Source organism: Elaeis guineensis, chromosome 12, assembly GCF_000442705.2.
Source record: "Elaeis guineensis isolate ETL-2024a chromosome 12, EG11, whole genome shotgun sequence".
Taxonomy (NCBI): Eukaryota; Viridiplantae; Streptophyta; class Magnoliopsida; order Arecales; family Arecaceae; genus Elaeis; species Elaeis guineensis.
Genome location: NC_026004.2, coordinates 2,071,599 through 2,081,412, shown reverse-complemented (window position 1 = coordinate 2,081,412; position 9,814 = coordinate 2,071,599). Strand labels below are relative to the sequence as shown.

Here is a 9,814-nt window from a genome sequence, read left to right as displayed (position 1 = left end):
CTTAGAAGAATGTAATACTGGGTCATCCCAGAACCAATATAAAGATCCACGCATATGTCCAGCTAAACATACATTTGTGCATAACATCACATATTATGACTAGCCAAACTTTACATGATAAAATTATTACAAATTATTAAATACTGTCTTGAATTGCTCTTTTAGGGTAGTTCTAGAAGTGGTCTACTAGTACAACGACTACTAGCATCTTACTGGCAGATGAAATCAGAGTCATCTACCATACTATATACTTCTGGCTTCTAAGGGGCAAAGACCTCTCATTGCACAGTATCTAAAGAAAGATTTAGATCAATAAAAGCTTAGATTACGACAGTAACACAAGTTTACATAAGATAACCCTGCCAAAATGAAGAACAGCTCATTTCAGTAGATATATAATGCAGCAAACTCCATTCAGGATATACATAACATCTTACATAGTATTTATCATGGAAATATGCTTCAAGAGTGAAACATTTTTTCAACAAGTAACCCAGTTAATGCAGTCCTCAGAGGGAAGGAACCCATGCGCAAGAGCCGCATGCCAAGCTTTCTCAACGCCGGTAACCACATCGCCGCATTCATGTGCGTTCCATTCTTCCAATGCATGAATGATTCCAGCTACACGCCATGCACTCATCACCCTCCTAGGCAGCCAATTCTGACAGTGCCGTGCAATAAAACACATAAAGACATTTGTAAGAAATGAAGAAATTAGACTTATTTCACACTTGAAACATGATACGATATTTAGAAAATATCCAGCTCCATTATGTCATGTTTGTATAATCTGTTTGAAAGTTCGTATATTTTAAGTTTGAACACCAATTTCTTACATATGGTAGGAAAGGCTTACGTCATTGTACAATGAGCTGACATTTTTTTTGAGAGAACGATGAAGTGACATTTATTAGCCCCTTCAATACAATACGTACGTAAGAAAAAGAGGAAGGTCAATATCTGCACTAAATGTCAGCATGTGCCTTCGAAAAATGATAACCTCACCCAATAATCAGGAATTAAGCAATGCAGTACCCAATTTCTTTGCGGATCCGTTTGGTCGGACCATATCATATTACAGGATGATCTGATGGTTTTTAAAAATTATTTATCTTAAAAAATAATTATAAAAAAAATTTATTATATTAGATTAATAAAAAAATTATTTTAAAAAATAATACTGAAAAATAATTACTATATTTAGTTGGAGATAATTTTATGTAGAAATATAAAAATTTATAATATGCCTTTCAATATGAAATAATTTTTTAATATCAAGATAATATTATCAATTTTTATAATAACTATAGTCAAATAACCCTTTTGCATAGTATCATCTATATCTTAAGACTTATTTAGTTTATGAAAAAAAAAATTTCAAAAAATAATTTACTTATTAAAAATATAGTTTAGGCATATTTAATTAATCATGAAAAAAAATGATCTCCTTCAAAGAAACTTATGTTTAGTTGGACATCAACTTTCCCAAGAGAAATATGTAAAATATTTAATATACCCTCAATAGATATGAGACAATATATTTTTACTCCCAAAATTTATATAAATAATAATATTATATTTATATTAATATTAATATATAATATATTATAATATAATAGATCATAATAATTTATTATATTAATATAATAATATATATATATTAATATTATATTAATATTTTAATATAATAAATTTATTAATCTAAATATAAATATAATATTATATTAATATAAATATTAATATATCAATATTAATATAAATATTAAAATAATATTAATATATTATAATATTTATATTAATATAAATATTATATTACATTAATATCAATATTAGAAATATATTTCATCTTAACCATCCATTGATATTTTACAAAATTTCAGTCTAGCATCTTAAATGAATATTTTTAGAAAAAAAAATGATTATTGATTCTCATTCCACAAAAAGTCCCAAAATTCACCTCCCTATGGATTTCTGTTTCCTGTTTTCCACGAAATGTAAGAAATTTCTTCCTATGGAAAGAACTTTTTTTTTTCATTCCCGCTCCTTTTAAACTCTAACAAAATAAAAGACTACTTTTCACTTCCTAACAATTGTCCTTTCTCCCTCCACTTTCTATAAACCAAACGAATCCTTAATTTTTTTTCCAAAAAAAATTTATTAAATAAATTTAAAAAAATATTAAAATAAATTCAATGATTGCATATACAGTTTTATTGATGATATTTTTGTCAAATATAAATTACCATCATGAACTTACCAAATACCAATCCCCTATGATATTTACTTTATCTTCTCTCTCTGAAAAATAAATATGAAATCTATCAATTTATTTACCATCTTCCTTCCATTTTTCATACCAAATGACAATCTAATATGAAATTTATTTTTCCACATCAAATTAACCCCAACCAAACGAATCCTAAAAAAAAGTAATCATTTTGGTTTCCAATATTCCTTTTTGAGAATAGTTTCTATATGTTATCTTTCAATATGTTATCTGTATAGATTATTATCTCCTTTCAATATTTTTGGCAATTCTAAGCTCCTATAATTTCCATTTTTCCATATTGATTATTTAGCTGTTGAAGATTCAAAATTCTTGTGCATGCATAACATGACTCGTGTATGATCTTTAAATGTACCTCACATGTATGTAAATTTTCATAGGCCTTTGGAACCACCATTGCCGGAGTGCAGTGATAAATGCAATCTTTGCGAACCAACTTGGGAGGGAATTGAGTAAATGGAATAAAACGAATGCCTTTTCTGGCCCTTAGCTGTTCTTGATCCGTCACTCCGTCTCCTACTAACCATACCTGCATGCATTGAGAAAAGTATTTCCATGATCCTCTTAAGACAGAAGCTCATTACTGTTCCGTATTTTTACTCAGAGAAGTTGCAAACAGATAATTTATACAATGAAGAATGATTTGTCATTCAATTTCATGTTTAAATCTACTCACAGAGAGTACAGGATTTTGGGTCTTCAACAACTAGTTTCGGCATTTTCAAAGCATGCCATTAGATTCGCTAATTAGCTTTTGCAGGAAGCTAGCTTTATTTTTTCGATATCAAATATGGTTGCCACAGACAAGTTTTTTACAAAGAAATAATTGACACTTAGATAAAATTTTTCTACTAAATTTGAAAATTCAGCGCTAGTTTACCATCTGATCAATCAATAAAGTCATCTGCAGTTAGAATATATTTACATAATTTTGTGAAAAATCACCGGAAATTGTTTAAATAAATTTGTTTATAATAAGAAAACCAAAAGGTGCATCAAACTTTACCTCACTGGTGTAACTATCAGAGAACACCAAACGACCATGCAATTCTGGTGGCAACTGTAGTTTCAAGATCTCGTATTCATCTTTCTGAACCATCTCTACCTGTGGGACAACAAACGTTGCTGTTTGTAGGTTCGATGGTATAACTTCAATATTTAATTAATGTTCATTCTCTAAAAGAGAGGAGGGGGCGCTGTGACTAATTAATTCACCTACCTGGACTCCCCTTTTACACAAGGATAAAGATAAGAAATAAGCCATCTTAGAAAGCTTGCCTACGAGCAGAATACTTTTGGTTCCCTTGGGAACACTATTTAGAACTACTGCAACTGCCAAACTGGTTCCATCCACAATTTTTGTCTTCAGTAAGGAGTTCCTTTTAAGATAGAGCTCACCATATCCATTCAGTTCACTTCCCTGATCATTAAACAACAACAAAATGAAGCATATATCAATGTACCAGTAGCTATTTTTTAAATTTTTATCTATAAGACAGATTCTGAGAAAGAACAATAATCACTGCAACAACGCACTGTTTTACATCCTTAAATCTCTGTCTACTTACTTGGTTAAGAAGGCCAAGAGTAATTACTTTGGCTCCCTCTTCTTCTGACTGCGATATTGCTTTCTCAATCAGATTGTTGATTGTGTCTCTCTCACACAATGACTTGTACTGCACAAAGAACCCTTCAAATCCAAATGTTTCCCAGACCCAGCCGTACCAAGCCAAGTAAGCCTAACGTATTACAGTTCTTACCTGGAAGCTGTACCTTGGTACCACCCTGGTTTCCACAATGAGTCTCTTGAACCTGTTCCTCTCCGCAGTGAAGGTGGTCCCATAAATCCATGTCAGCAGCATTGATGCAAATGTCAATGGCCACAGAATCCACATGTAATATTTGGTAGCATACGGTTTGGATGCTAATGAGGAGAAGCCGCAGCGTAGATGGTAGATGGACTGCAAGTGAGTCAAGTGGGTCAGGTGAACGACATGAGGTCTTTCCTCCTTTCCCTTGAGAGATCTTTCGTATTGTTCATCTGAAGACTTGTCGATGGTGCCGTATATATAGTCGTAGAATGGCATGAACAACGAGTAATTTGTTCGAAACTGTGTATGGTGAAGGGAATGGAACCTGCAGAAGCCAACATCTCAATAATTAAAATGTTAGTATGAAGACATGGAGCCTGTATATAGATCTCAGCAAGCCTTTGCACCATTTCTCTCTATGGATTAAATTTTTATATGTGATCAGAGAGTCCTGGGCCTGAAACTAATTTTTATAGTCCCGTTGCTGAGATGATACACTTACGAGGGAGTATACATCAGGTATTTAAGAGGGGGAAAGATACTGAAGAGCCATTTGGGGACTAGCTCAAAATTGCAGTGGCCCATGTAGTTCATGAAATCGATATACATGAGATACCCGACAGCAGCAGCTATGGACCCCGTTCCAGTAAATGCCATGGTCATCAGAGGAATCGCGAAGAGTACGAAGTAGGACAGCTCTTCAGCAAATGGATGGATAACAGCTGCCACCATCAAAAAGGAACACGCAAGAATTATCATGCAGATAAACGTCATTTCAATTAAAAGATAACTAATAAGAAATGGATCGACAGACCATATTAAAAAGTTCACATTGTCAAAACTTGAGCCTTTATCAGAGAATAGAAATACATTTATGGACACCACCAAACAACTCATTCCATTAGAACTTAAAGGTTCATAATCCATGATAAAGTACATGTGAACGTGTGATGAGCTAGAAAGAAAAATCATAACATTAAATATAGAGGACCAAAGATGATATGTTAAACTTCGTCCTGTAACTAGCGTAGCAAACAAATGCGATCAAAGAAGCGGTCTGTGTCATGTCCGTTTTCAGCGGTACTTTACATTTCTTACCATCTAAATTAGCTAATTTTTATATTCTACAACACACACACACACACCATTTCCATGAGCATGAGCAACTATCTTGTTTAAAAATGCCGATCACCCAACTTCACGAGATTATCATTCATAAAAGCTTTGTGGCTAATGGAACTCTTTTCTCCTTAGCCTCCCTTTACTCAAAAAAAATGAGATTATCGTTCATATTTTATCCTTTCCATAAATTAGCCTTCAACATGTGGCGAAGTTTGTTCCTTAATTAGACTCTGAGAGAGAGAGAGAGAGAGAGAGAGAGCAGCCCTTACATGTGATGGGCTCGGTGACTATGGAAGCATGATGGTGAGAGTGGTAACGCGAGTAGAGGAAATGGTGGTGCAAGGCTCTATGAAGCCAATAGTAGATGAACTCCACAGGGCCCATGTGGAGGAGAATGGTAATAGCCACTCCCCTGGTCTCCCACCAGGGCAGATGTGAAGCCCCTGGAACCACCATGTTACCCATGTACATCAACAATGCGGTCAAAATGATCTGGTCGTCCCTGCCATCCAGTTCTCCATCACTCTCTATAGCATTTCTAACACTAAAAAATATATAATATTAAAGCATAGAGGCAACGCAAGAAACAGAGTGCAGTGTTTATTTTTTCGTACCAGTTCCTTTCTCTGTCCACCTGATCAAAGTCCAAGCTTTTGTCAACTATCCTATGCTTGCTTTTTGCTGTTTGGTAGCGGGAGAAGGTGATCCACAGCTGAGAGTAGAGCAGCCTTAGCAGTAGAATGGGGAAGATGAGAAAGTTAATCATATCCCTCTTCTCCCCACTGGCCGCCATGAACTTGTGCATGCTATGTGCCACCCACGGAGCTAGTAGTACGTACTTCCATCACACGAAGCAGAGAGAAACAGTAGGAAGGGGAAGCTATGATCAGTATCCAACGCAGTGTAGAAAAGAAGTAGGGTGGTGGAAGAGGGAGAAGGTGGAGAAGTCAAGTCATATAATTAGTTAAAGATACATTGCAGAATACCTTGAAGTTTCCTAGCTTCTGCCATGGCCATTGAGTGAGGGGGCCTGGTTGGGAGGCCATTCTTCTTCTTGCTTTCTCCTATGCCTTTGCCCTCGGATTGGCGCTAACTTTCTGAGTAGTATTTATTGGTGTTTCGTCTTGATGAGCTCTTTTTGAGTAATGGAGGCCGAATTTCTTCCGTCTGGACTCTGGAGTACAATAACGCGCCGGTCCGTCTACGCGCGTGCGCCCGCGCGTGTGAGATGGTTTACGTAAAATGCCATTGCTAAGTACTCATTTATTTCACGGGAAGAGGAGAGAGGGAAATATGGCCAACGAAATTTTTTTTTTAAAAAAATGTAAAAAAAAAATCATGAAAATAAGATTTTCACATCTAAAAAAATCTAAGACATGAGAAGGTCTAATTTTTATTGATTTGAAACTAAATTAATTTTTTTCTCAAAAATATCTTTTAGGTAGAATGAAAAAACATCATTTTTTTTATTAAGCACATAATAAATATTTTATATAATTTTTTAAAAAATAAATATTAAATCAAACATAAATTATTTTCAATTTTTATTGATCAAGCAATTATAAAAAAAATATTTTTTTAAGAACCAACATCTCAAAAAGATATTTTCATGAGAAAAAAATTTTTCAATGAACCAAGCACGGCTTAAAAGGAAAATAGTTTGAGCCATCCATCACGTGCACTGAAATTTGGATCCATCTAATAAATACTGATTTGGCAATGCTTGGTATATGGACTTTGTTGCCATACATGAACATTGACTTCAACGTAAAAATGTGGAGGTATTAATATTTATACATGGCAACTTAAATACCGCAATACCAAATGATAAAATTAAGAATTATTCGGGATTTGTTTGCACATAATTTTTTTTCTTTGATAATATATTCGCACGTAATTAAAGCCCTCTAATATGATTTAGGATTCTTATCATGCATCGTTTGCACCACATAATCAGTGCTTGATGCCTACCCCTAAAAGAGGAATGATCATCAAACAAGATGCACTATATAGGATTCTTGCAATGTATTATCAGAACTTTGATGTCTATGCCTAAAAGAGAAATGATCATCAAATAAGATGCATGATACATGATACATAAAAGTATTTTATTTGATGGGTGTTGGGTATAAAATACCCCCCAGCCGAAATTCGTGATGGGAGTGATCCTCCGGAGATCCAACCGACTTTCGACCTCCGACGACGTCTCTTCAAATCTCCTGGACGGTCGAGCCCCCGCAACACTCCCAAATTTTGCTGACGGATAAGCCCCCACCAGCGTCGACCGAATTCTTCACGACGGACGGACTCCACCCAAATTTTCATGGTGATCGACCATCTTCTAGACTCTCTCCGGACTCCTACGGGAGCCGGATTTCGCCCCTGACTTTAATTGCAGGTGAACTGCGTCCGGACTCCTACGGGAGCCGGACTTCGTCCCTGACTTCAACCGCAAGAAGACTCTGTCCGGACTCCTACAGGAGCCAGATCTCGTCTCCGACTCTGGCTACGGGAAGACTCCGCCCGAACTCCTACGGGAGCTGGGCTTCATCCCCGACTTCGACCGTTGGTAAACTTCATCCGGACTCCTACGGGAGCCGGACTTCGCCCCTGACTTTAATTGCAGGTGAACTGCGTCCGGACTCCTACGGGAGCCGGACTTCCTCCCCGACTTCAACCGCAAGAAAACTCCGTCCGGACTCCTACGGGAGCCAAATCTTGTCTCCGACTCTGGCTACGGGAAGACTTCGTCCGGACTCCTACGGGAGCCGGACTTCGTCCCCGACTTCGACCGCTGGTAAACTTCATCCGGACTCCTACGGGAGCCGGACTTCGCCCCTGACTTTAATTGCAGGTGAACTCCGCCCGGACTCCTACGGGAGCCGGACTTCGCCCCCGACGTCAATTGCAAGTGAACTGCGTCCGGACTCCTACGGGAGCCGGACTCCATCCCCAACTTCAACCGCAAGAAGACTCCGTCCGGACTCCTACGGGAGCCAGATCTCGTCTCTGACTCCGGCTACGGGAAGACTCCGCCCGGACTCGTACGGGAGCCGGGCTTCATCCCCGACTTCGACCGCTGGTAAACTTCATTCGGACTCCTACAGGAGCCGGACTTCGCCCCTGACTTTAATTGCAGGTGAACTGTGTCCGGACTCCTACGGGAGCCAGACTTCGTCCCCGACTTCAACCGCAAGAAGACTTCGTCCGGGCTCCTACGGGAGCCAGATCTCATCTCCGACTCCGGCTACGGGAAGACTCCGCCCGGACTCCTACGGGAGCCGGGCTTCGTCCCCGACTTCGACCGCTGGTAAACTTCATCCGGACTCCTACGGGAGCCGGGCTTCGTCTCCGACTTCGACCGCTGGTAAACTTCATCCGGACTCCTACGGGAGCCGGACTTCGCCCCTGACTTTAATTGCAGGTGAACTGCGTCCGGACTCCTACGGGAGCCGGACTTCGTCTCCGACTTCAACCGCAAGAAGACTCCATCCGGGCTCCTACGGGAGCCAGATCTCGTCTCCGACTCCGGCTACGGGAAGACTCCGCCCGGACTCCTACGGGAGCCGGACTTCATCCCCGACTTCGACCGCTGGTAAACTTCATCCGGGCTCCTACGGGAGCCGGACTTCGCCCCTGACTTTAATTGCAGGTGAACTGCGTCCGGACTCCTACGGGAGCCGGACTTCGTCCCCGACTTCAACCGCAAGAAGACTCCGTCCGGACTCCTACGGGAGCCAGATCTCATCTCCGACTCCAGCTACGGGGAGACTCCGCCCGGACTCCTACGGGAGCCGGGCTTCGTCCCTGACTTCGACCGCTGGTAAACTTCATCCGGACTTCGTCCCTGACTTTAATTGCAGGTGGACTTTATCTGGACTCCTACGGGAGCCGGACTTTGTCCCCGACTTCAACCGCAAGAAGACTCCGTTCGGACTCCTACGGGAGCCAGATCTCGTCTCCGACTCCGGCTACGGGAAGACTCCGCCCGGACTCCTACGAGAGCCGGGCTTCGTCTCCGACTTCGACCGCTGGTAAACTTCATCCGGACTCCTACGGGAGCCGGACTCTGAGCTCCTCTCAGACGGGTAGCTAGCCACCTCTCTCCGCCAGACACTCCAGCCGAACTTCGGCCGACAGGCCTGGACCTCCTGACAGGCCGCAGCAACAGCCACGACTCTGCTCCACCTCCTGCAACAGATTCCGTGCGGCTCCATCACTCCCTGGCAGGTCGCAGTAACGGTCACGACACTGCTCCACTTCCTGCGACGGATTCCGTGCAGCTCCATCACTCCCTGGTAGATCGCCATAATGACCATGATTCTGCTCCACTCCCTGCGACGGATACCGCACGATTCCTCCACCCCCTGACAAGTCACGACAACGGATGCCGTTCCACTACCCACAACAGACTCCACGTGGCATGTCCCGATGGTGGCCACGATCCCACTCCACTACTCTTCGCAACAAACTCCGTCTGATCCTGGACAGCCCACTGCCAGATGGTTACAGATATCGCTATCAGTCTGTTGCCCCCTTCGCCTATAAAAAGGGGGCCCAGATACGTTATTCTCTAAGCTCAAAAATTCTATCC

General features: G+C 40.4%; 1 protein-coding gene across 4 annotated transcripts; it reads right to left on the bottom strand.

The window, feature by feature from the left end:
* Positions 1-293: 293 nt before the first annotated feature.
* On the bottom strand, positions 294-6,357 carry LOC105055747 (very-long-chain aldehyde decarbonylase GL1-6). Of its 4 annotated transcripts, none has more exons than XM_010937709.3 (10): positions 6,207-6,357; positions 5,835-6,058; positions 5,490-5,764; positions 4,601-4,820; positions 4,048-4,423; positions 3,856-3,963; positions 3,507-3,707; positions 3,294-3,392; positions 2,643-2,816; positions 294-661 (listed from the first exon to the last, which is right to left on the bottom strand). In XM_010937709.3, the coding sequence occupies exons 1-10, from the start codon at positions 6,264-6,266 to the stop codon at positions 482-484; spliced, it is 1,917 nt and encodes a 638-aa protein (XP_010936011.1). In that variant the 5' UTR covers positions 6,267-6,357; the 3' UTR covers positions 294-481. The 4 variants fall into 4 exon arrangements, with proteins under 4 accessions (XP_010936011.1, XP_029123579.1, XP_010936012.1 ...); XM_029267746.2 differs by having other exon boundaries at positions 4,715-4,820; XM_010937710.3 differs by having other exon boundaries at positions 5,490-5,722.
* Between the last annotated feature and the right edge of the window lie 3,457 nt (positions 6,358-9,814).